Source organism: Gadus chalcogrammus, chromosome 15 (genome assembly GCF_026213295.1).
Source record: "Gadus chalcogrammus isolate NIFS_2021 chromosome 15, NIFS_Gcha_1.0, whole genome shotgun sequence".
In the NCBI taxonomy this organism is placed as follows: Eukaryota; Metazoa; Chordata; class Actinopteri; order Gadiformes; family Gadidae; genus Gadus; species Gadus chalcogrammus.
In genome coordinates this window covers 14,909,265-14,936,578 of record NC_079426.1, presented here as the reverse complement: position 1 = coordinate 14,936,578, position 27,314 = coordinate 14,909,265, and the positions used below count along the sequence as shown (strand labels likewise).

General features: G+C 45.9%; 1 protein-coding gene across 1 annotated transcript in view; it reads right to left on the bottom strand.

Moving 5' to 3' along the window:
- LOC130405022 (cilia- and flagella-associated protein 46-like) overlaps positions 1-27,314 on the bottom strand; it is a 56,400-nt gene that overhangs the window by 28,106 nt on the left and 980 nt on the right. The window contains 26 exon segments of the mRNA XM_056609979.1: positions 1,817-2,014; positions 5,188-5,323; positions 5,653-5,835; positions 7,228-7,427; positions 7,881-8,039; positions 9,439-9,499; positions 9,615-9,713; positions 10,344-10,492; positions 11,223-11,390; positions 11,866-12,015; positions 12,382-12,605; positions 13,741-13,900; positions 14,614-14,797; positions 15,261-15,402; positions 15,769-15,826; positions 16,334-16,499; positions 17,499-17,630; positions 17,923-18,105; positions 18,445-18,557; positions 19,979-20,128; positions 22,990-23,182; positions 23,757-23,841; positions 23,844-23,968; positions 24,434-24,540; positions 25,523-25,617; positions 26,362-26,474. Of these exon segments, the coding sequence (XP_056465954.1) occupies positions 1,817-2,014; positions 5,188-5,323; positions 5,653-5,835; positions 7,228-7,427; positions 7,881-8,039; positions 9,439-9,499; positions 9,615-9,713; positions 10,344-10,492; positions 11,223-11,390; positions 11,866-12,015; positions 12,382-12,605; positions 13,741-13,900; positions 14,614-14,797; positions 15,261-15,402; positions 15,769-15,826; positions 16,334-16,499; positions 17,499-17,630; positions 17,923-18,105; positions 18,445-18,557; positions 19,979-20,128; positions 22,990-23,182; positions 23,757-23,841; positions 23,844-23,968; positions 24,434-24,540; positions 25,523-25,617; positions 26,362-26,474 (3,733 nt within the window).

The window sequence follows — 27,314 nt, the reverse complement described above, 5'->3', positions numbered from 1 at the left end:
CTGTCCGTAATAACAGATGGAGGTATGGGCAGATGGCAGGGGCGAATCACGGGTGACAACATAAAAGACAGGACTTGGGTTTCATGTTGCATCGGCTCAAGTATCGATCTCTTCAGCGTGGCTCTGAAAGATTGAATATGGTAAGGGAAATGGAGGAAACTACTGAGATAGAAATAAGGAGAAAGTGCACCTGACGATCATGTTTCTTTTACGTTGTTTGATGCAACATCCTAGGTGTTTTTTTGCATGCATTATTTTTCGTGGAAAGACAGATATATCTGGACCCCCTCGAATAACGAAATGGTTAAACTCAAGGGGTGTTCCTTCAATACTTAAACGTTTTTATTTTAAGCCAATCATTGCTTGTTAACATCTGCATTGTGAAACCTGTACCAGCCCTTCCATGTGCATTCGATTTATACAGAAAAAAGGGAAAAAGTCAGCGACGGGGATAGAGAGAGCGAGAGAAAGAGAGACAGGAGAAAGACAAAGAAAAATCGAGAGACAGAGAGAGAGAGAGAGAGAGAGAGAGAGAGAGAGAGAGAGAGAGAGAGAGAGAGAGAGAGAGAGAGAGGAGAGAGAGAGAGAGAGAGAGAGAGAAAGCAAGAGAGCGAGATAGCGAGCTAGAGAGATGGGGGAAGATATAGAAGTAGGTCATAGAATGGCATGTACAGGTGTAACACAAAGATCCAGAAAGTTCCATAGGCGATTGAGTGAAAGAAGTGACAGTTGGAGGCTTAAACAAGGTGGAGGTGGAGGAGGAGCAGGTGACAAGAGCGAGGGAAATGTGTGGAGCGAGGAGCAAGTAGTTTCCAAAGAGGAAAAGGGATCATGGAAACAGATGGAAAGACATCTTGCCGTCAGACCGTTAACCGTCTACCATACATGATTAAACCACTGGTGACGGGGTTGTGAGGCATGATGGGTTGTGGTGTTCTCGAAGCCCTGTACAAAAGAAAGCCCATTTCCCCCTTCATCATAGAGCCCCATCCATATTAGATGAGCACATTTCAAATTCACAGAGCGAGGGAATCGCTCAAGTCACCAATATAGATGTTTCTATCCAAACACGGGTCTTCTTGCAATACGCCCGCTGGAAATGAAAGAAACCATTGTGAAACCACCTTTGATTTTTTTATCTGGTTCTCTTGCAGCTATAGTTTATTTCAAAAAAATAAATGAGGTTATTCAAATCCTGCCAGATCATCAAACAGCTTTATCTCGTTTAAATTGTCCATTCAGCACAACACTGAATCAAATCAAATTACTCTAACCTCTGTAGACGTTACTGAACAAGATATACTTATTTATCTGACTCTGTCCTTCCTAATTTATACAATTTTATATTGCAATTGTCTGCTTTCAAAAGAGTGTAAACTCTATCTCACATAGCCTGAAATATACCACCACAAAACAGCCCGAATGGTCGAGAGTTGGGGGTTCATATTAGTTAATAAAGTCATCAAAGTCAAAACGTTAAAAAAAAGAAACATAATAATCAGCTAATCCATTATCAGAGAGAGAATGCATATCCACGTATGGTTAAGCTCGATGTAAAATATCCTCCATTTAACATATTAAAGAATATTCAATGAGTTAATCAAGATGCTGTTTCATCCTCTCTGTGGGGGGGCTGACCTTACAGCACACTGTCAGTGGTACAAACAGTTGGCCTCCGTACAGAACCAATGCTGCGTGGGCGCCCGCATGTGTGTGTGTGGGCGCCGGCGTGTGTGTGTGCGTGCGTGCGTGCGTGTGAGACTACATCACAGTCAGGGCGAGTTCAGCGTGGATCCGGGAGTCTGGGAAGTCTGACCTGGTCTAGGCAGCCCGGCTCCGGAGTGTGACAGGTGAAGTCCTCCAGCGCTCTCTGTGCGGAGGTCTTGGCTCGGCGGGCGTGGGCCTGGACCTCCTCCTCTGCGTGCAGCTGCTCCAGCGTGGCCAGACACAGCTCCGCCAGAGATAGCCGCAGGCGCTGCAGCCGTCGCATGGACACCAATGTCAGGCCGGGACTCTGGGAAGGGCAGAGAGCACGGTTTAAAGCAAACACACACACACACACACACACACACACACACACACACACACACACACACACACACACACACACACACACACACACACACACACACACACACACACACACACACACACACACACACACACAAACACAACTACGCACACACACGCATTACGATACACGCACACACAGACATGCATGTAAACGCGAAGACATCCATGCCATAACGGAGCTTGTCATCCATACCCACATTCCACCACAAACACAGAGAAAAAGAAAGTCAGGTAAGAGTTTCTTAGGGTGAGACGTTTGCGACATTTGAAGCAACAGTATATTTATAGCAGGAGCGGTGTCTTGGTTTGTAACTTTGAGATATGTTTTATCCTCCATGTCCAAGGCCTAGATGCCAGGCCACTACTTACATGCGACTGAATTCACATTCAGAAATGTTGGTGGTCATCACCTCCTAATTGACAAAAAGAAAACCTAACCCTAATAATTAACAGTATAGTATGGGAGGAAAGGTAGCCCTGTAAAGCCAAAATTAATCTGGGATCCAGTGTTCCTACTACACTCTGGCAGAACCTCTAAGAGGAGACAGTAAGGACCTGGGCTGGAACCAGATCCTGCAATGTGCCAAGGACTCGTTTCGTGTTTTGTTGTGGAGAAGGGGATTTGAATCAGTGTATTTCTACACTGGTCTATACAGTGCTGACTTGAAACTTTACATTCACTTTTTTATATAGTTTACTACTGCTGGCCGAGTTTGTGTTCGTCAACCACATGCCTACAGATCCCCGCCTCTAGCCACTTGGTTTGACGACAAAAATAATTAGAAGCAGAAGAAACTGAAATGCCCTGTTCACCCAGATTGGCCAACTCCTGCCATCAATCATTTGAATGTTAAAGTAAAGAGACCAGTCCAAAATAAAACAGGCAGGCGACAGACAGAGAAGGGCAAGGGAGGGGAGGCATGTGTTGGACTACTGCGCTGACCCGCCTAGCTCCCTAACTAACTGGGCAGCAGCACCATCTGCTGAGACAACAAGGTTACAGATGCATGCCCTCTGACGGCTTGCCAAGAGTGCGTTGTAACACCGCTTCCTTCAAATCAATCACATCAGAGAAGTCGGACGGGGTTCAGAAGGATTAAAAAAAATAATGTGACGGTCGAAAGCCAGAGCCTGGTAGTGACAACCAGACCCAGAGTCACCAGTCTGTCCCTGGGTATTGCGCCATCTGTTGGTTCTGTCACTATCTGCAAACATACAAGAACCATGGGGAGCACATGCTCAGTGGACGCTATGGATGGGCAAAACTATTCTTTTCCGGGAATCAGTTCTTTCAGTTCCGTTCACTATCACGATTCGTTCGTTTGATTCGTTTGTTAAGTCAGATGGTCTGTTACGTCATTTGCCTGTTAATCAACATGCATGTAGCCTACTACTTTCTAATGTTCTAGCGAAATTACCCAGGTTAAGTGTAAATATAAAGCACATACGTGCCTTTTCTTTCATAAATATCCTTAATACATAATGGGGTGCAGTACGAATTAAATGCCGTCTTCCAAGTAGCGCTAATAAGCAGTGAAGCACGTTAGCAACTAGACCAAACGAGACTCATAATGGTGGGTAAATCTTTATCTACTGTAACTTTATAAAATCATGCAATTGTAATGTAGAACAAAATAAAAAGAAAACATAAAGTGCTTGCATGCTATTGAAGCCTACAGCGATCGTTAGTTAACGTGTGTGGTGGTGCCTTATCATTTGTTTACCCATGGGCCATGGCAACGCGATTGCTACCTGCAGTCATTGGCTGAATCTATAGGAACGTTTAAGACTCAATCGATATAAGGTCGCGGGGAGACAAAGCTCTGTTCGTATATTTTATTTACGTAACCATATTTTTGTTATACGTTTTAAAAATAATTAAAAATAATCAGTTCTCTTGTTTTGGGAATATGTTCTCTTCGTTCACCTTCGGGATTCGTTCGTACTGACCGAACGTTCGCGACCGACCATCACTAGTGGACACACAGATTAGACGATTAAGCTACTGCACGTTAAATGGGCCAGGGGCTTGCTCTCCGGGGTCGCCATGGTCTCTCAGCCTGTGGTTTGCATAATGTTCTAGAGTGCATCGACAAGGTGTGTGTGTGTGTGCGTGCGTGTGTGAAATCTAACCGCTGCAGCCATCTGCTGTTGACAGGTAAATCATGGCTTTATCTGGCTCTGTCAGAGCAGTGTAGAGATCGGGGAAAGAAAGGCACAATTGATGCACACGGACAGACACACGTGCGCACGCACACATACACACATACACACAAAAACACTCACACACACAAAAACACATACACACACGCACACATGCATAACAAACATAAACACGCACACATACACACTGTCACAAACAAAACATCAATTCGGCTTACTCCCCTGCATTCAATTAGAGGCAGTCAGATTATAACACTGGCAGAGTACACGCAAAACCTCATGAACCCACTTAATCCTCAGCTGTTCACTATTTTTGGCGGTGGCATCCAAATTAAGCCTTTAATATGATTGTTTGAGGGGGGAACAAAATGGCAAAACAGAGTGAATGCACACATGGCTGAAGAGAATAAACGTGGGCAGGTAAACGACGCCGGTGTTGGGTGCCCTCTGTGGAACTAGCAGGGTTTACGGCTGTCTGTCACTCACTCACATCCTGGGCCGCGGTTCAATGCCGCGCTGCCAATACCAGTCCTACTTGAGCCCTGTAAACATTCCCGGATATGTCCCTAGACCTCTTTGGTGTGTCATGGCCATCTGTCATCCTCTGACGGGAGGTTTGGAGGAGACCCAGATAACACAATTTCCACACTGGCCGAAGACGGATTCCTTCATGAGGAGAACCAGATGTGTTTTTCATAACTGTAGACCATATCTGTGTATTGACTTTGCAACGAAATGCAGTTCGTTGGGTAATTGGGTTACGGTCGAAATACCAGTGGGAATGATAGACAGCAGAAAACAGCCAGTCCCAGTTTACCCACGCACACGCGTACACACGCACGCACGCACGCACACACACACAGATGAGGACATGGGCCCCTGGGGCCTTCGCTTCAGTTTTCACGCGCTCCACAGGGGGGGATTCTGTAGACGAACGTGTGTCTGACCTACCTCCTGCGAGGGGGCCCAGCTCCATGCCCTCAGCAGAGCATGCTCCTGCAAGGACACTGCCTCCTGCATCCTGCACACGCTGTCCAGCAGGTGGCGCTTCTCCTCGTCATCACTGCCAGCGTGTCTGGCCAAGACTCTGAGAGAAAAGAATGATATATATATTTATATACATAACAGTTTGTGATACTATGCCATAGAACTTTGTCAGAGGTCATGAGAAAAAAACACATGTGAAACTTTGTGTAAAAAATAACAAAAACAACCTTAATAAATAAATTAAGGATTTCAAGAATAAAGTACACATCTTTATTTACAGCTAAAAGTTAATTCACATTACAAATACGGTGAGAATGTTCCTCACTGGTCAGAATACAGTCCAATCAATCAATCATGGGCAGTAAGTCAACGTCAGCTCTCCTCTTCCCAGCGTATGTACAGATGCATTACAGTCCACTGAGTAGCAACCTGAGTCCCGTGGCGTGCTCCAGATGGGCCTGCGCAGCCTGCTCCTCCTGGCCCAGTTGAGTGCTCTCCCGGGCAGCATCTCTGAGAGCGTGGCAGGCCTGGGTCAGCCTGAGGGCTTCCCCGGCTGAGATGGTCTCTCCGGGCCCCCGGTGGCTCACGAGGCGGATGCATTCCGCAGCACGTCTGGGAGCAGGAGGTACAGCACCCACACATGAGACACAAGGCCTTTACAGGGTAAAGGTTTAGCAGGAGAACATGCCAACATTAGATAAAAAAAAGGTAGAAGAGGTTTGGGCAAGTGTGAGGAGCATTGTCGAATGGTTCGAAAATTCACACCACACTTGCTTGAGCAAGGGTGCGCAGCCAATAGGAAACTACGACCAGGTGTTTAGGGTTAGTTGGAAGTGGCGAACACTGGAATTGTATATAGAATTTACTCTGTTTAAAAACATTACACATTTTTTGGTACAAAATGGCTGTGTTCACCGACGCTTCTTGAGACCCATGGCTAAAGAACGCCTGGGTCTTACAAGCCATGGCATCGCTGGATGATAAAAGGCCTTACAGCGAATTGGTAATTGATTGAGTTTGTGAGGCTTTCCTTTTTCATAATGTCCCTGTAGCCACCTCTGGTGGCCTTGCTGCGTCATGAGAGTGGAAGGCCGTTAGGTTAAATGTCCACAACTGCTACTGAAGAGGAGCAAGGAGAAACTAATCTCAATGGATGAAATAGTGTTTTTTGGGCTGCTATTTCTTTGGTTTCGACTGAGGTTTGGCTATACATGCGACATACCTCCACACTATTTTTCCGGTGTACTGAAAAATACACTGCCCTTAAATGAAAGGTAAATTTCATTGTATCATCCAACCCCCTTTGCTGTCCAGCCATAGATCATAGCCCTTTTCACAGTCACTTGAGGACAAATAAGGTGTCGGGGTCTGCTGCTTGTGCGTACCAGGAGCCATGAGTAGACTGAACTAGTGAAGATTAGGATATTAACCGTGCCCTGGTACATTCAAAATAATAGATCAATAATTTGTTTTATGAGCGACAACTGTGTTTATCCTACAATGATGCCTCTGTTTAAAATATATATTGAGTTGGGTTGTTAGCCATACTCATTGTGTAGGAAAAAATTGGAGAAAGCATAAACGAAACTTAATAATGTTTCAAGACCTGTTTTCAAAAGGGGTGTGAGACCCTTCTTAACCCTTCTCCCCCCCAGCCCCCCCCACCCCAAGGAGACATGTGGTACCTCGTCTCCAGGGATGCGATCCAGAGGCGCAGCCTTGGAGCGCGGTTGGGTCGCTGGCCCAGAACGGAGCGGAGAACTGCACAGCCCTGCTGTATAACCAAATCAACCTATGGAGGAAAGCTTGGCGTTACTATGATGGGATGGGGAACAATCTATCAAGGAGGGAAGAATAAACAATAGCCCCTACATCACAATCACATATCATATTGCTATTCTGTCCAGTTGTGCTACTTTGATTCTGATTGTATCTTAACTCGTAAGTTGCCATTGATAAAGCCTGACTTAATGTCAATGTCTTTTAAAGGTGGTTATTCCAGACCTTCGCACCCCCTCCTGGTCTCCCAGGCTGGCCGTGGCTTGGACCCGGGTCAGTGTGAGCTTGTACCAGAACTCCTCGTCCCCTCCCAGGTCCTGAGCCCGGTCCAGGAGTTCCAGGGCCTGGCCATGGTCCCCCTCCGCACAGGCCAAACCCGCCAGACCCAGTAGAGCCCTGGCCTCGGTCTCCTGCTGACCCACTTCCTGGGAGGGGAAAGAGGCAAGATACTGTCAGCACAAGGGGGTCGAAAATAGAAGAATAACTTTTGTCATGTTTCACATAGTTGTTCGATTGTAAGCATGATATTACAACATATGTATTACCGGTAAGTATTATACACATATATCTGTGCAATCTTTACGATTGCTTAAGATTAAGATTTAAGTTAGTTTTTTCTAAATTATTATTTAGACCTATAATACATGAACTGAAAGTAAATGATGAAATTAAGAAATAAGAGTTTATTGCTAGAAATAACACATATGCTCAGTGCAGCTCTAACCCTTTCTTTTCATCGCCCCACCGAGATGACCAATAAGTTAATTAATTCCTCAAAGTAATTAGCACAAGTTTAAAATTGTTTCAGGTGCAGAACCCCCTGGACCAGCCTGAAAAATGCCTTTTTCCTCCCTGTCTACAGCCTGTTGTGGAGGTACCTTGGCCAGCAGATGGCCCTCGACCAGAAGCCATCTGGCTGATGGATAGAGCCCAATGCTGAGGCACACCTCAGCCTTGTCCAGCCATATGCCCTCAGAGCTCAGCTCAGCTCTCCACTGGTGGAGCCGTACCTCCGGCCTGGGCTCCGCAGAGGAACTCTGAAAAGAAAGGATTGTGTCGTATGGCTTTCATTTGAGACATAGCTTGTGGTCTAAAGAGTAACTAAATACTTCAGGGATGGCACTGCCTTGATTAAATCAACTATTGTAGTGGCATCTTCTGATGGTTCAATTAACTTGCCATTAAATGCCTAACCCTAACCCTAATTTGTGCAACCCAGGCACATAAGTGTGTATGTCGGCTGTGTGCAGGGGACCTTAATAGTGAATTGGTTCTAATGGGGTTAGAATTTACATCTGATACCAATGTGAAGAAAAGTTCCTATCTTCGTGCTTTGGTAACGTTGAGATATTGGTAATTTAAACAGAATTTAAACATGAATTGAAACTTGTCCTGCACATACATCTCTGTGTTAAAATCCATGCGAGCCAAACTGATTTCAACACAAAATGGAGGAAAAAATAAATATGAGAAAGTTTCACAATGTATAACATGAATCATTGCTATGCAGCAGTAATCAAAAGTTATCAAGCTCTTTTGAACCAAGAAGAACACAAAGATATGGACGTCTTATCAGGAATGCGTGCACGCAAATGGTCTGAAGTCCAATTCATGATGCAATTCACCCGTACAGGGCTTTGCAATCATCACTTCAAGAGAAAGAAAGAAAAGGGGTAATTTACTCCTCCGCCGGGCTACATCTAATAAAACCCTGGTACACAGTATTCAAACAAAGTCAGTCTCTTGTAGATACAGATGTCGGTGTCCTCATTCGACAGGCGTGTGTGAATATGGCTGTTGGCTGGCATCATATTGCTTGTTTTTGAGTTGATTTGATTTGTCAGATCAGAAGCAGTAAATATATTTATTGGTATTTTATGTAACATTAGTTTATATATTTTACAGTATTATTATATTTATATTGGTTGTATCTATATTTATATAAAAAAGCAAAAATCCATTTAGTTTCAGTTTGGGACATGGATCAATGTTAGCCAAGCTATTCCTCTCTTTCTAAGATGACATTCGCTCTCTGAATGGATTTAGGGACAAATTCTTCCAATAATGAGTAATTCCTAAAGCAATCTAGATGGTCTATAAAAACGTAATACTAATTCTTAAAGTGAGCTGCGGCAATATTTCCAGTTGACTTACATTCCAGAGAAAAGTTGTAAGTGTTTCTAGACACATGTCCGAAAGATGCCAAATGCATTCAATATGACTTGTATGTCTCGGTCTCAGCACGTTTGATCGGGTCTAATATTTAAATGTCCACCCCCTTTCCTCTTCCAATTTACAGCTGATCGACTGGTTCTAAAAGCCAATAGCAACTGAATAAGAGGCACAGAACAATCTAAGCATTCAGCCATGAAGAAACGATAAGTGTAGCTTTTATGTTTTCTCTATAATAATAATAAAGACGTTTTGTGTACTGACCTGTTTTGGAAGCATGTTTTGGCTCCTCCTCTGCCTTGCTATAAAAATTGCCTTACGACAGCTGGAAGAATGTAGAATCAGAACTGTTATAAATAGCTTCAAAACAAAACCAGGCTACGTATAATAATGCAGAGAACGTATCTACGTTCTCTGCATTATCATGGGGCCGAACTTACTCAATTAGTTCCTGTTCCCGGAGGCTACTGAGGTCCAACAGCTCGTCCTGGTAAGGAGAATGGGCCTCCATACCCAGTTGACAACAGGTCCTCACAATCCTGGATGTGTGGGGACATTGTAGATGACACATGGGAAGGCTTCATGTTATCATTCCTTTTACTGTCATAAATTCTCTCAGACCCAACTGGTACAGCAGGCATTTTACTCCCACTTTGGTTCAAATGGCCATTATTGAGCGTTCCATTTAAATGCCTGCTCTTTAATCAACCCCTTCATCTAGATATGACTCCGGGTATTGGATTATCATTGTGGGGATGTCCAAAGCAAAACCATCTTTCAGGCCTGCATCAAATCTGATATCTTTGTCGGTGTATGACACAAACAATAGAAAGATGAAGAAGGGAGCTGTGGGAGTGAGATGTAAGAGTGAGCTGTCAGAGTTTCATTTAGGATTGAGACCAAAGAGTGAGACAGATTATTGAGATGAGTAGTGCTACAGATGAGTGCCTCATAGGAGTGAGGCAGATGAGTGAGATAAAGGAGTGAGACAGAGGAGAGAGACGAATGCGTGAGTGCAAGGAATGAGATGGGGGAGTGTGTCAGAGGAGTGAGAGAGAACAGTGAGACCAAGGGACAAGACAGAGGAGTGAGAAACAGGAGTGATTGAGAGACTAGTGACACAACAAAGTGAGGCAGACAGAGACCAAAGGAATGCTGCTGAGGAGCACCTGAGGCGGTAGAGGTCGGACAGGCCCTTCCTGCCCACAAGGTCGTGGGCGATGGTCTCGGCAAGGTGCAGCACAGGGAGGCTCAGATGGGGGAGGGAGAGGGACGTCAGTTCCCTGACCAGGAGATCCAGGTAGAACAGACTCTGGGCCTGCAGCGACACACACACACACACACACACACACACACCACACACACACACACACACACACACACACACACACACACACACACACACACACACACACACACACACACACACACACACACACACACACACACCACACACACACACACACACACACACACACACACGCGTCAGTTTAGAGGAGATTAAGAAACTCTTGATACGGTTTCAAATAAACTGTAATAATCATTATTATGGTAGTGGCCTAGGGACTGCTTTTGAGTTAATTACAGAATGATCTTGAATTGGCGGTGTGCTGCGCTCAAATTGGCCTATTTCCTCGCCCTGCTTTCCCGACCTCCAAGGCTTTTGAAACAGGCCTAACTAATTACATCACATTAAGTTTCCCATAATGCCGAGGTGCTCGCGACATAAATTAATACCGATCCAATTGATTCATAATCTGATTCCGTCCTTCGCCCCCCCCTCGCAAATTCATCAAAAGCATTGGTAATCCAAGGTCAGCTGTCAAGTGTGCACGTCCTGTCATGTTTCTGACTGACTGAACTGAGTTGTGATTGTGACCTAATATCAATATGTCTGTGCTAATTAGCACAGACACAAGGTTACCTGAAAGTTTTGAAACAACACTGAATAATTTGTGCACACCTAACGTATATCCAATAAGGACGGGGGTTAAGAGATGGGGCAATCGGCAGGCAGAGCACTTGTTTCTACATTGTCCCAGCCTTGCCTGTTTGGGGAAGCTGGGTTTGCTGATGCAGTGGTGGGCGCCACTTGTCCGGAAGGTTTCCCGCACCACGTGGGGACAGACGTAGCGCGCCCACTCTGTAGGCGTGGAAGGGAGGGTGAGCTCCTCCTCCTGGAACAGTTGTTGAGGCTTCTCCTCAGTGGGGGGTCGCTGGTAACGTCCAGAGGAGGAAAATATGAATCATTATGGAATCAAGCCTACTTTGGTCAGGTGATAATTATCAAGTACGGTAACGTAAAAGTAGGGTAAAGTCATTTCTTATTTTATTTATTGTAATATAATGATTTACATTGTAAAATGTATAAGAATTAAGAAATGTAAAATGTGGCTGGGCCACTAATACTAATGTTGAGGCTAATAAAACAATTTAGTAAGAATTAAATACAGAGTTTAGATCTATCATTTGAAATACCTCATTGTCTATATATGAAGGCATAAGCTTCCATTTCGATCAAAAGTTGGGAAAAAATCATCTCTGCCTACCTGGGAACTACAAAATGAGGGTACTTTCGAACGCCTATGTACTTGATGGAGCCACACGCATGATTTGTGTGCAGAGGGACGTGTGTGTTGTGTGTTGTGTGTTGTGTGTTGTGACGTATACAGAGCAGGGGTGGAAACATACGGGGGTCTGCTGTGCCTCTTTGGTCTTCTTCCCCTTGCCCTTATCTCGCACCACACTCTTCTCCTTCCTGGAGGCAGCAGAGCTGGGGGGCTCCACCGGCAGAGCCTTCGCCATCTCGGTAAGGACCTCACGCACCGTTGCCATGGACACCTGTGGTGACACACGCACACACGCACACGCACACACACACACACACACACACACACACACACACACACACACACACCACACACACAGACACAGTTAGTTGGTGGAATTTGACAGTCAAATAGGATAAACACACAGACCCACATCAACTATAATTGTAGTTGGTGACGTTGATTTGTCTGATATGTGATACGTGGTAAAATTCATTGTATCACTTTTAAAATTAAATTAAAAATTCAGCTGAAAAGCGGTTAAAAGCCTTAAAATCAAATGTAGTGCAATTTTTTTTCTATTCTATAATGAATAGAATAAAATGATTAAAAAGCCGACGGCTGGTAGAGTGGAAGGTTCACGAGCTTGCGTCCTTACGTTCCAGGTGTGCAGGACGAAGACGTAGGCCCGGAGCAGGTTCTCCTGGTGGCCCGGGGAGGTCCTGGGCTCCATGAAGCCCAGCAGGGTGTGCGCTCTGATCAGCCCGTCCAGACGCCTCACATCCTGCAGCGCCGATAGAATGGAGGCCCCCCTGTCCACCGCTTGTAGGGGGGGATCTGGCCCCAAGGTGTCAGCGGAGCCACTGTCCTTGGACGGGTCGTCTAGAGGAGCAAAACACATACATGATGTAAACGTGAGGTTGGTTTTACTGTGTGGTGTAGGATACAGCTGGCCGCATTGATGAGTCTGATGTCTTTGTACGATATAACAATGAATATTGAGATGGGGGTGATTATTTATGTAGCTATCGCTAACAAAGCAGAACTGCTCATGTTTTTAAATGGAAGCATTAATTGCCACTATTAAATGTTCATTTACATTTTAATATCAATTGGATGGCTGATACAGCATTTGCATTATTTTGTCTTTGGACTAATTGGATGCATGACCTCATCCATTTGTGCTCAAGCTCACAATCTCTACACGTACACACCAGGAGAAGCCCAGGAATCAAACCGGCAGCCGGTCAAAGAGTCAGGCTGTCACTCTCAACGGAGAGGAGGAGGGATGCTGGTTCATGCCCTGCCTGACTTACCCGAACCCTCCTAGTACAGCTCAGGAGGAGCCACATGCTTCTTTGACTTGGCACCGGTGTGTTAACTGAGGTGGTTCGTCCCCCAGAAACATGAGTACAGTACAGAGCACAGTATTTTCAGAAAACAACAACAACAAAAACAGCATTACTGCCTGAGCTCTCAGCAGGTTGCTCCCTGATCACCTACTTAGAACCCCTTGTTTTGGTGTCATGGCCGTGGTGGGGTACTAGTTCCTCTGAGCTACGAGGCGCGTTCCATTTAGCACAGCGGGGTTACCGTGAGAGACAATGGGGTTCATTGATGGTGCGGGGCTGTCTAAAACGCTTCCCCTCCCACTGTACAACACAGAGCAATTATGATCAAAGGCAGCGCTGCTCGCTAGCCTGGAGCTAACTAATGGATTGCATGTTCCAACACAAGAGCAAATGGGGTTATGTTGCCAGGATTAAACAATATGATAAACAAAAAAGAAATACCTAATTAAAATATGTAAAACAAGTGTTCGGTCCGTGCCAACATTCCTTCCGAACAAAGCTGTTTGAAGGAGGGTGAGGGACTGGCCCACGATAAAACAACAATGATGGATATGTGCAATAAAAAGAGCCTTTCAATAAATAACACAAAGTGTCAAATTGAATATATTTTCCCTTCACCGTTGAACACAAGGGGACAGTATGATACAGATTAGTGCGAGGGGTACCTGTCTCCTGGGTCAGTTCAGGGTCCAGCTGCAGCAGCAGGTCTACGGCCCAGTGGAGGTGGTGCTGGGTCGTCTGGAGAGGCTGGTTCTGACCGTACAGCCACTCTGCAAACTGCATTAGGAGGTCTGCTTTCTGCCACCGGCCCTCTGCACCGTGCTCCTGTACACACAGGAGTCACACGCAGCGTGATCTCGGATCCGTAAGCCCGACTGTGTTATAGCAGAACTTCTGGCCGGAAACCAAAATCTGAAAGGGGCAGGGTGAAGCCTTGTTTTGCAAGGAGTCACCCCAGAAACTCATTAATTATACCAAACACAAACTAAAGTTTGTGTTTGCCAATTACAAGCTTAAAGATCCCAGCCTGCAGTTATATAATTGGTCAAAACAAATGAAGTGAAAGCAATTGAAATGACGTGTCCGCCAAGCAAAGGCACATTCATGTACACGCGCACAAATGCATTATTCTGTTTGCATTATATAATAAAAACATTCAGCCAATGGAAAATATAGCTGTAATAAACCGGTTCATCCAAAAGATGGTGCTACAGTTGCTATAATTGTTGTAAAAAACAAGTAACAACCGCAAGAAGTAGCCTAATCGTGTTCATATTTGACATATGTCCTATTTAAAGAATAGAGCATGGGTTGAAGCAATGACGTTGCACAACCCTGGACGAGCATCTCCTAAACCCAATTAATTAAAGCGTAATAAATAGTGGTATTACTGAGAGAGTGGCCATGGATCAGGGAGCCTCTCCTAAAACTAAATGACTAAAGAGTAACAATAAACAGTGGTATTACTTCTAGAGCTGCTGCCCCCGCGACCCGACCCCAGACAAGCGGCTGAAGATGTGAGATGTGAGTGGTATTACTGAGAGAGAGGCCACCGAGCTCTGGAAGCCGGCCAGCTGCTGCTGGGTGTCAGGGGAACACAGCGCCACCTGGTGCCACACAGAGGAACAGACATGATCCCCCTCCTCCTTGAACCTCTGCATGTCCGTCCCAACACTCTGGCCCAGCCGTGCACGGACCAGCGTGCGCTGCTGCAACAGGAGCCTATGGGGCAGTTTAAGCACACGTTCTCAGACACTTATATATAGAGAGTGAGTGAAACATTGAGGATGTGGAGCGCAATCCCCTGCAGTGCAAATAGGGATAATGACTTCTTTGTAGCTACAAACTAAGTCATGGAGCAGCACTTTAAAAAAAGTGGTTTACTATCAGCAGGCTGGAAGGTAACTGGCGTTGTCGATTATCATTCTTCCCTTACTCCCTCCTGGACTCCCTCTCACCCCTCTCTGTTCCTCCCTCCCACCTTCCTTCGGTCATTCATTCCTTCCTTCCTCCATTGTTTTTTCTTTCCTCATTCTCTCCTACATGTCTCTTTTAATTCTTTCCTCCCCCTCCCTTCCTTCCTTACCCATTGCTATGACCACAACCCATCCTTCTCTTCCCCCATCTCCTCCTCTCCCTCTAACAGACCCCCCTTCTCGCCCCTACATCCAGGCTTAACACTCACAGTCTGTGTTGGGTCCGAGGCAGCTCTCTGACACCCTTATCCAGCACCTGCAGAGCTCTCTCCCAATCGCCTTGATCGCCGTGGATACGAAACAGCATCTGGTACATGCCCGCTCGTAGGCCTATTTCATCATCTTCATCGTCTAAGCATGCACAAACACATAGAACACACTTTCACATACTTAACACACACATGCAAAACAAGATGGATAAAACACATAAGCCGTGGTGCATAGAGTTGATGATGATGATTTGACATACATAAAGCCCATGTGAGCAAAGAGGATGTGAGATTAACGCCATGAATATGGCACAGCAAAGAACTAATTGGTTCTGCTCTAATGGGGTCTCATCCAAGGGAGAAGTCTAAGTCATCGTTTCATGTACATTCATTTCTTATACACAGCTTAGCTTGGACACAGGGATAAATTTTCACATCCGTTGAAATGAAAAGTTCGCAGAATGGAAAGAGAGAAAGGGGATTATTTATTTTCTGTTGCAGAACTCACTTGTAAATTCTTCCAATTTAGCCGTGGTTGTCGCAGCAACCCTGCCCTTTGCCTCACCCTGCTTTAAGGCAAAGAAGAAAGGAAAAAAGGAGAAGGCTTGTACAGATCAACAATAGCATGGTGTGCAGGCAACATGAAGGAGAGGAGGCTACAGAAGATCCTATGGCTAAGCAGTGCTCACACTCTTCCAGGACCATACGTACCACAGAACACAGACTACGATGGCCACATGGCCATACTTTGCAGAATTATAATGTATACATATGTATCTTACTTCCTCGAGTTTAGGCAAAATAACGTATGAATGATGTATATAGTAGTATAACAACAATGGAGTGCGACACCAGAATCAAATCTTTGAAACTCAATATCAATAGTACTAGTGATATTGAGTTTTAAGAAGGATTGCAAAGAGAAAAAGGTTACATTTAAAATATAGTGATTATTATTAGGACATAGAACATTTTTGCGCAACTGATTTTTGTGATCTATTTTACATTTCTCAAACATTTAGTAAAAAAATAAAATAAAAGGAGCTTTTATCTTCCCTAAGTAGGATCAGCACCGTAGTCTGTCGGGGCCCGGTATTACAAAGGGCACTCAAAATCCTCTCCAGGGGTCCCTGGAGCTGCTGTCGGTCTGCGGGGGCCCAGGTCAGTGGCAGGCAGGTGTTCCAGTAATGTCTGGCCGCTGCCCTGCACAGGGGCAGGCTCTGAGCCTTCTCTGCAAAGCTGTGTTGAAAACAACAGAGACAAGAGGCATGAAGACTCCCAACAGATGTTCACCTGAAATAAAAATGTATCTATCTCAATTTCCCTTCATATTTGAAACAACTCTTAATCCCTTTTACTTCTCAATACAGCCTACAGCACATGGACCACCTGTTTCTAGTTACACCTAGAATCAGAAAAGAAATTGGTCGTTGGGAATTCAAATTCAAAGCTCCATCAGATTGGAACAACCTTCTTTCCTCACTTAGGTCTGTCACTTCTTTCAATTTCTTCAAATCATCTTTAGTTACGCATTATAAAACATCCTGCTCTTGTTTCTGATCTATCTTAAATTTTCTCTCTAGGACTCATTCTTCTCATACCTGCTTTCCTTTTGTCCACTATACTGTATAAATGTGTGTATCTGGGTACAAATATGTCCTGTATACTTGTGCATGCAAGAAAATGTATTTAATGTATGTTAATGTATTTGATTCTTCTGTACTCTGTGTAATACTGGCTGGTGGGGGTTGATGAGGGGGGGGGGCTTTGGGGAGCATTGTTGGAGTGTGCGTGAGTGTGTTTGTTTGTCCTTGTGCTTATGTGTTTGGATTTATGTTTAGCACTTACTCAGTACTATCTTTGTATTATCTGTCATAATTGTAAGGACCCCCTCGAAAATGAGATGGTACATCTCAAGGGGCTATCCTTGAAATAAAGAAATAAGAAATAAAGAAATAAAAAGAGGGAGAAAAGTACAAATTGTTTGACTCCCAGCATGAGGGTACTGTGTTCCATTCCCCCTTGTATGTCAGACGCTTTTCATAAAAGTGTCTGCTAAATTATTGAATAGCAAACTGTATGAAAGAGGTAAGAGATAGCTCAGGTAACTGAGTGGTGCGTTTTCCTATAACAATCTCCTGAACTGTTGAGCTTTTTCTTCCAAACATGATGATGATGATGATGATGATGATGATGATGATGATGATGATGATAATGATGATGATTCAGAGGGAGTACCTGACACTGGACAGCAGGACATGCAGGGCCTCTTTGAATTTGTGGAGGTCTCCGCTGGACTGGTGTGCCAGGCTCAGGCCCCTCAGACCGGCCACGCTGCTCAGCATCTCATTCACTGCATTCGGCCCGGAACTGTAAAGAATAGAATCAGACAACAGATCGACTCAATCAATCAATCAATCAATCAATTAGTATACAAAAATCACAAAGGGAAATCACATGAGGGGTAGGATCTACTGAAGCTAAGCCTACGTAGCTTTGCTTTAACTGTAATACTTAAGGGTTGCCACTAGATGTCAGCAGTCTCTAACATAGCTTAAAAAAGTCAAGGTATGACATAAATAATTTGGGATCCGCCAAAGATGACAAACTTGGAGAGTGCACATACACGTACACACACGCACATACACAAGCACGCATACACACAGACACACACTCACAGGGAACACTGACGCCTCTAGACGCAGCGCCCTCCAGCAGCGCAGCCTGGGTGCAGTGGAGCACCAGGTTGTGGTCGTCGCCATGGTGACAGAGCGACGCCAGCTGGCTCCACACCTGCAGCTCCGCCGCCGCGTCGCTCCACGCACAGTCAGACGGCGCGCACGAGCTAGGAGCAAGACGTGGGTCGGGAGGAGTAAATAAAGATACGACAGGGGAGAGGGGGACAGAAGATGATGAACAACAGAAGGGATGGAGTGCGGAGCTGTGCAGATGGTAAGAGATTAGGCTATGGAGGGAATCGGAGAGCACTGAAGGCAAACCATGCTTAAAGTGAAAGTTTGTCGCAAGGAACTTCATCTGCGGTGCGATGAGCCTTCCCTCATTGCACTGGTAAACTTGGTTAGTCTGTTTTTATCTTCTGTTATGTCTGTTGTATGCACTTACGCAGATGGAGCAGGAAGGAGTTGTGGGTTTAGGGGGGTGTCTGACGGAGGTACTCACTGACGAGAGGCCGGGCACCGCAGGCTCCACCTGCACACCGTCTCTGTTGCAACACAAGTGCATCTCCACGGCAACAAGCACGCGTGTCATGGCCGCCACGGACTCGTCTCCCTTACACTGTCGGTGGACACAGTTGGACGATCGTAAATACATACACACACCGACACACACACACACAAACTTATGTAATCATGGGATGACAAATAGTCTGTGGTGCTAAAATCACCTGCGTTAAATTTTACATCGTCCCTTCACTGCAGGGTGCGGCGTTATTGGAGGCAGAAAGTTGTTGTTGTAATGATTTACTCTCTAGTAAATCATGCATATAGCTCTTGTAATGTTTAATCAGCACAAAGCGTGTGTGTTTGTGTGCTCCAGTTACAGCCTAGATGCTCTCCTCGATAATAAATGACTTTCCATTATGAAGGAAATGAGATGATGAATGATTTAGTGATCCTAATGAGGTATAAGTCATAGCCATATTAACTAAGGCCTTGTTGAGGCAGGGGGTCGGTGAGCATTTGCGTGTGTGTATGCATAACAATGTGCAGTGTGTCAACTACCCCACCCAAACTTCATTAGGCACCCTGATATGTAAACTGTTCAATAACGCCTCAATTCTAGAGAATTGGGCACTATCTCAGCTCAATAGACAGGATAAGTAACAGGGTAATGACAAACACACACACACACACACACACACACACACACACACACACACACACACACACACACACCACACACACACACACACACACACACACACACACACACACACACACACACACACACACACACACACACACACAATTGTTATTATTTCCTAAAGTGGACAGGAAATAAGTCATCTAAAGGCTTAAAGGATTGTGCTCTAATCGAAAGGCAGAGCCCGAGGCTTTGCCTTACATATGCTCCCATTATTATGACAACTCTCTCTGCTGGGGAATGATCTGCACCAGGAGAATGTCTATTTAAAAAATGTCATGGCCAGATGAGTGTGCAGGCCACGCCCCCAGTGAAAGCACCGTTAGCCGTTACAGCCCATTAAAAGCCCATGTCGCCGTGACACATAGGTTTCCGCGTGACCGGGCTGTATTTCCTGCTCGCTCCGGCGGGCGATTAAAGGGATTCCAGCAGGGATTTCCCCCGTATTTGATTAGCTTGTGACAGAAGAATCCATTTGTGTAGAAGGATATATGTTCACAATATCGTGGAATACAGTTTCATAGTTATGTATGGACATGTGACAAATTGAATATGGAAATCAGTAATGTGTTACTCTGTTAATGCGTTGCCTATTGAACCTCATTTACAGATTACCCTGTACATGAATAGCGTGATTGTGTATAATAATGTAACTTTGTCAGTGTTCATTTTGCTTTCATACGTCGAAATACTCATGTTCAAATAAATCACATCAAAACCATTGCCCCATTAGAGCTCGATACATCCTATTCATTGTCATATAGGGGGGTGTCCTAGAGCAAAATAAACCATTGGCCAATGACAAGTAAAGATGGCCGGTGGGTGGTGGGTACCTCTACCCCAATTTCCTTCGTCTGGCTGACAGGCTGCTGCAGGAGCCTCTTGATTTGAACCCAGGTGGCCAGCACCTGTTTCCTGGTCACCATGGATACGGCCCCTCCAGGGACGGCCACACTTGACAGACGTAGGGCGAATTCACACACCTGAAAAGACACAGGAAACATGGGAGTTTCATAGATTCCCTTACTTATCGCGCATATCCACCGGAGGGTGTGGGTCGGTTCAGTCTGCAAAGGTGCAGCATGGGTCGCGTTTCCACAGCCAAGAAGTGGGTGTGATCCGGACTGAGCCCTATTTAGCCGTACTCGTCCCACAGTACTCCTCTGTTGGGGTACTGAGACGCCTGAAAGGGTGCCGGCAAGTTGCAGCTACACAGTTAGTTGCAACTTTGTTTATTTAAGAAAATGTAGAACAAAAGTTTGCCGTCCTTCTTGGACGTCCCACATAGTTGCTCTTTGTTCGTTGTGTGCATTCTTCTTTTCCTTGGATTTATTAGCAAGCTACACTGTGTGGGGCTGCTATGAGATCACGATAACGTAGATGCCGTGGCTATTGCCATACGGCTTAAACCCCGCCCTACCATAAGGGCACTGTCGGAGGTGGAAACACGAGCCATAACTGAGCTGGGCTATACTGCTGATAAGGGCGGCGACTCTTAAGGCATAGTCATGGTTTTACGTTAACGCAGCGCAAGGGCGTTTACGGACCCATTACATCCTTGCGGACTCTCCTTGCGGACCCTCCTTGCGTCCACCGCAAGGGCCTGACGTGCGCCTCCCAAAAATTAAAACCTTGCGTTGAGGCAACGCAGCAGCAAGGGCTGTGATTGCTCTGCTAAGCCTTAAGCCGGGAAGGTCCTATATTCAATCCCCCATGTCCGCAGCTTACCTGTGTGCATCTTTCAGATGCCTAACACCAACCCATTACCCGTATAACACGCGTTCTTGAGGTCACTTATCCAAAGTCGCTTTGGATAAGTGTCTTTTAAAAAAAAACGTGAATGTGAGCCCAGCATGATGTGTTCTCTTCCTGTCTCCTCGTTAGTCTGCAGACCACCCGCCGGCCTGTCACCTCAGCACAGCTGGGAGACCCTCGGGCCAGACCAAACACCGCTGGTGCCACTTATCATGGGCGTAGAGTCCGATCGTTGAGCCGCACATTCGTCCGCAGCTGGAGCAAGGGAAACCAGATGCCAGGAAGGTACCAGCCGCCCGCTGGTGTCTCTTGATGCGCCTCTCGGAACGTCGGCCTTGGTTGGTTTGGTGTAGTCAGAAACTGCAGTGGCACAAGTTATAGGCTGATCTGTTGAGTGCCAGAGTTTGAAGCTGTGTGAGGGGGATGTTCGCTCACTTTAGGAGGTCCCTGGTGCAGTCCTTAAAGCGCCGTTTTTGCCCTCCAGCGGAGTGCTTTGCGCCCATTAGTTGGCTGTAGAGGACTTGGCGGGGCAGGCGGTGTTCAGGCATGCGTATGGTGTGCCCTATCCAGCGCAGATGTTTTTTGGCCACAGCTGCTTCCATACAGATTGAGCCAGTTTTGCTGAGGATGTCTGTATGGGGGATTCGATCTTCCCAGGAAAGACCGAGGATCTTCTGTAGGCAGCGGATATGGAAGGCCTCTAGGTTGCTGATGTGCTGGCGGCATGGGGTCCATAACTCTGCCCCATAAAGCAGAGTGGCGAGACCTAGCGTGTTGTAAACAGCAACCTTGGTACTGACCTTCAGGTTACGGTTTTCAAAAACCCTGCTGCGTAGGCGTCCAAATGATGATTTAATGATCCGCGGTGTGCTTCTGTGTCAAGGGAGCAGCATTTCGGAATGTACTGCAGCAGTTTAGACTTCACAGCAAAGCCAACTCCATGATTACAGAGAGTGCCTTCGGGGACCCCCTTCCAGAACAAGGTGTACCCAGCACCAACCTCAGACAGGGATTCCTCTCCATGTAGTCTTGTCTTGCTTGGAGCTGCTATGGCAATGTTGTATCTTGCAAGCTCCAGGGCCACCAGTGCTGTCCTGCGGTGGGACCTGTCAGGAGTTCCAGCCAGGTCCACCAGTGTGCGAAAGTTCCACGAAGCAATAGCTTAGCTTATTTTTATCTTTGTTTTTCGACGGCAAGGGGGGATGCTCCGACGGTTGCGGCTTACCATCCGGAGTATTGGGATCAGACAATTTATTGGACCACCTTTTCTAGGTGGTCCAAAATGGAAGCTGCCGAAAAGACGCGCTGCTCCATCCCACAGTCTTAACGACCATCACTCCATTGCCGCCTGTGTGCATGGTTTAGCTAGATACTCCCAGCCACATCCTTGGCCTGTACCCACCACCAGTCAACAACGCACAGGAATTTTTGGGGGGGGAGCAAGAAGCTTGCGCATAGGGGAGGATTAAGGTGAAGGTGTGGGTGCGCAGACCTCACTCCCACCATCTTCAATCCTAACAGATGGACCTCCAGTGGCATGAGGGAACCCATGAGGACCTTCGCCTGGCAGGAGATGCAGGGGGCTGCCGATGGTCTGGTCAGTTCGACTCCACCTGTGCCTGTCCCCAGGTGCAGGTTGCCTGCTTCCGCCTTCCCAGCCGTTGTGGTGGTGCTAACACCGACCATCTTCCACCTGCTCCGCCGTTGGGGTCTTCACTATTTACCCATAACTGTGACAGCAGTTGACGGGCAACAGGGCCTTTCCACTCACCGATGGGCCTTCATGCCACGTCTCTGGGGCCCATTGCTGCTCCGAGATCCTGTACAACTTAGCCTGGGACCAGTTTCCATGTGTGCCACGGGAAGGCGTGTACGAGATCTTGACAGTGGAGAGGCTATGTACCGGCTGAGGAGACTTACGCACTCAGCTCCTCTTTTCGCCCCTGATAACAAAGGGCTATCCGGTGGCAGTAACTGAAAGCAGAGAGTAGCAAGCAGCATGCAGCATGCACTAACTACAAGCACTACTACTCCAACACTACTGCACAGACGCATCACGCGCCTAGACGCATCGCACACACACACACACCTCCAGAGCCTTGTTCAAGTCCTTTAGGGCGGCCGGCTCCATCGCCAGGGTTCCCCCAAGGTGGGTGGTGGAGCCTGCCTTGTCCGGGGTCCTCCCCGCTCCCTTCTTGGTCCTGACTCCGTCTCGGCCCAGCAGAGGCTGCAGCAGCCCGCGGGCCACACAGTCACACAGCAGCATCAACAGCGCCTGATCCCTGAGCAACACAACACAGCAGATGTAACCCGCTATCTGGTGGTGGAACTCGTAGTGATAGTGAAAGTGAAACTCTCTGGCCCAGGGACAGAGAGTTTAAGCTGTTGTTATTGTTGTTGTCCCTGCGTTTTTGGGGAAAACTCTGGAGCCCAAGGATCATTTGAACTTTTTTTGTGGTGAATACTCCACTCCACAAGTGCTTGCCAAATCATTTTAAAAGTACGTTTTTTTTCTGGCCGTGCTAAAGTTGCTGTTGGTTTGGACTAGTAAACACACCACGGTATTAAAGTCAAATGTTGTTAAAAACATGAATACCAATCCTTTAATTTGTTTAATGATCCATATATCTGCTGGGGACTTAATGACCCAGTATCCTGAGTTTAAAAGCAAGGTTTGTTTTGCAGTAAACTGACGAAAGGGAATTTTTCTTCAGAACTTCTTATATATAAACTAAAATAAAAGCGAGATATATTATATTAATTAGATGCAAATCATTAATTTATTACAATTATAAATATTACAATGTATTGCAAGACTTTGTCACTTGCTCTTTCCCAACTCTCCCCAGAACCTACCCATAGTGTCCAGTTCGTCTAAGCGTGTCTACTAGCGTTTGGAAGGTGGGCAGGAGGGTGCGATACTCGCAGGCCGCCAGCAGGGGCGGCTGTAGTTCCAAAGGTACACGGCGGCATTGTCCACCATCCACCACTCGCCAAGCTCCTCCCCCAACTCCGCTCCCCGCAGGAAGCCAGCGGTGGCATAGGCCGACAGAGACTGGATCCAGTCCCTAAGAGGGAGGTAAGAGAGGAGAGAGGAGAAAGAGAGAGAGGGAATGAGAGCGAAAGAGAAGGAGAAAGAGAGAGTGAGAGCGAGAGTAGAGAAAAATAAAGAAAAAGAGAAAGAGAGAGAGAATTGAGTGGATACATTTAGTTTAAATTATCTAACGACATACTTAGAAAGATGCTCAGAGACACTTTAAGGGGTTACATAACACTTTTTAACAGCTGGGGGGCAGCAATTTTGCAATTGGAACACGATGGGAACCCAGCAACCCATATGCTCGGTTCGCATTGCGTCCAACATCGTTGGAGGTTTAGGTTTAGATATTGTATAGTCGCAACAGAAAGACGGCACAACACGCTGCTCTGCTTCTCTCTGGGCTTCGACATAAGAGGCACTGCTGGGTGCCCCAAAGTGAGTCAGTCTGTCAGTCAGTCAGTCAGTCAGTCAGTCTGTCTGTCTTTGTGGCTACCTGTAGACCCCCCACTGGTCCTCAGAGGCGGGGCCTCCTCTGTCCTGGGGCAGGACAGCAGGACTGTTAAGCTCCACCCCCTCCGATTGCAGCTTCTGGACAGTGGCCTATGAGGGAAAGGGAAATCCCTCCATCACATAAAGAAGGCATTTAACCTTCAGAGGAAGTTATCAAAACAAAGGGGGTATTAGTAGTTTAAATTAGTTTAGCTGTGGCACATCAAAGGTTGTTGAGGAAACATTGGCCATGGATTTTGCTTTTTCATTGAATTTTGAACTAACATTTTTGCATTATTTTCTTCAACAATTTCGTGCATCCCTTTTGATTCCCTTGACTTGTGTTCAAAGTGAAGGGAAGCCGACTGTCACAGAACAAAGGAAGTAACACACTGGAGACAGAGGCGCCTCCACGGCTCCTGCAAGGTCACGCGGTGAGGATCTGTCGTTCACCGCTTTTCTTCAAAGTGCTTTCGAGCTAATCTTCTTCGGTCTGGGGGGGGGGGGGGGGTAATAAAAGCTTGATGGGAGGTGGATTACACAGCACAGCAAACAAGCCCAGGACTCCACCCAATCAGCTTCCTCTCCCATGGCCGCTCGTTAAGAAAATCCCAAAAAGCTCATCTTCTGATGCTGAGGGCAGAGAGCTTTGTAATTGTTTTAACTCCTATCTCAATAAGAGTAGTCTACCTGGTTCAAAAAATAGTATACGTTGAAAAAATTCTCATATAAAATCTCCATTAACTTTTAACAAGCTTTCCTCGAAACAGTTCAAGAAGGTTTTGCATAAAAGTAAACAACTTATAGATGAAACCATGATCCATACAGCGTCACGAATCCCAGAAAAATATGAGAATATATCAGAATATCTGAGAATATCAAGCACAGTACGTTTCTCTGTTCACTGCTGATTCAACGTCCATCTTCAGTTAATAGCTTGTGATTAGCTTCACCTAGGATGAGTCCACAGACCACTTCAAATGAAGCATGTTTTCCGCTGTGTGGTTTGTATTTTGAGTATGTGTGTGCGCACGCGCGTGCGTCCGTGTTGTTGTGCGTATGGGGTGAAGGCCTAACGATGAAGAGCACACACCTCAGCATTGATGAAACAGATTTCGGCCAGGAGAAGAAGCACGTCCCTGGAGGAGGCATTGATCTGGAGAGAACCTTGCTCTGGACTCTGACCCTCTGGAACAGAGAACATCACCCATTTTACAGCGATGACAGAAGTCAACGTCCCTTTCATTTTCCACAGGGTTCCAACTTATCTTATATAAATGACAAATTACGCAGAATTAGAAAACAACTCATTATCATCGTTATCATGGGGTGTACCACAGTGGGAAATGCAACAACCCTAAAGCCAATTGGTGAAGCAATTTACCTGCACAGAACATTACAGCAAATCAAACCGATTTAGACAATGAACCATGAATTTGAGGTTCATTGTGTTACTTGACAGCTAGAAGGGAAACTGTCAGAATACACTACGTCATTTCCTTTGAGGGAGTGTGAGTGATGCAGGGAGGGTTATTCTATTCAACTCATTCAAAAAACCTTTTGTGACGTTCACTGGTAGCAGTAATAGCAGTTATATCTGTCATAATCTGTCTATTCACTCTGAACAATTTGTATATATGAGGAGAAACTAGGCGATTAAAAAAGAATGATAATAATAAAATAATATGAATAAATGCAGTTTTTTTAACACTTTCTCGAGGCAACATTCTATAACACATGTAATAAGCATTCGGCCAAGCACACAAACCATTATCTCCACATTAAAACGGTTAATATCCAAAGTTAGGATTATCAGTTTGAGTGTGGTCTGTTTCTTCACAGGAAAGAAAATGGTCTTTTGCCATGCTGGCCACACCGGACAGCTAATTAGAAAGCCCTCAGGATCCCTTTCCCATGACTTCCAAGACCTACTCTCAGTCCATCTGCCATCGTCGTAGAGCAGACAGAAGCGGCAAGCAGCTCTGCATACGTCCCACACCTCATGCCCCCTGGCAGCCTTCACCAGCACTGCCCACACATTCACCCTGGAAATACAGAGTACGAAATATGAACTACTTTTGCTAACAATGCTAATGAAGATGATAATAATAGGATGCAAGGTAATACAAGATGCAAGATTTGCGATTTCAATCCAGCCAGACACTCTGTATCGCACCTCTCCCTACTCTCTTCAATACCTGTTGAGCCTCAAAAAACAAGGACCGCTTTGAGAGATTTAAAGGTCCCATGGCATGAAAATCTCACTTTATGAGGTTTTCTAACATTAATACGAGTTCCCCTAGCCTGCCTATCGTCCCCCTGGCTATAACTTGCGTTCGGTGTAAAACGAGCACTAGTAGGTATACTGCAAAAAAATGGAAGCTCAGGCGCGCTGATTTGGAATGTGGCCCTATATGTTGTTATAAGGGCCCAAGCTACCTCCCCTTTCTCTGCCTTGCCAACCAGAGAATTTGGCCCGCCAATGAGACAATGAGCTACGATCGTGCGAGTGCCTCATGCTTGTGTGTGTGTGTGATTACACACACTGTAACGCAAATGTTGTACACTTCTTTGTTATTTGGATAACCGTTCTGCTGTTGGTGTTATGGCGCATAACACGTCGGACTCTCGTCTCTGGTATTTCCACAATGAGACTCGTAGTGGGGGTTATCTCAGCCATGGTTGAGAAGGAATTGGGTGAAAGGAACTTTGGCTTTGACTCCTGAAGTACATGAACCTCTCCCGCTTGAAAATAACAAATGCCCTCCAAGATTGTGGCTTTCCTTAGCGGTGAAAGCTGTGTAGTAAAGCATACAGTTGAAGACACACTGCAAATGTTATTTTGTTTGGGTGGACATCAATAATTAATGGTACCTTTGGGGAAG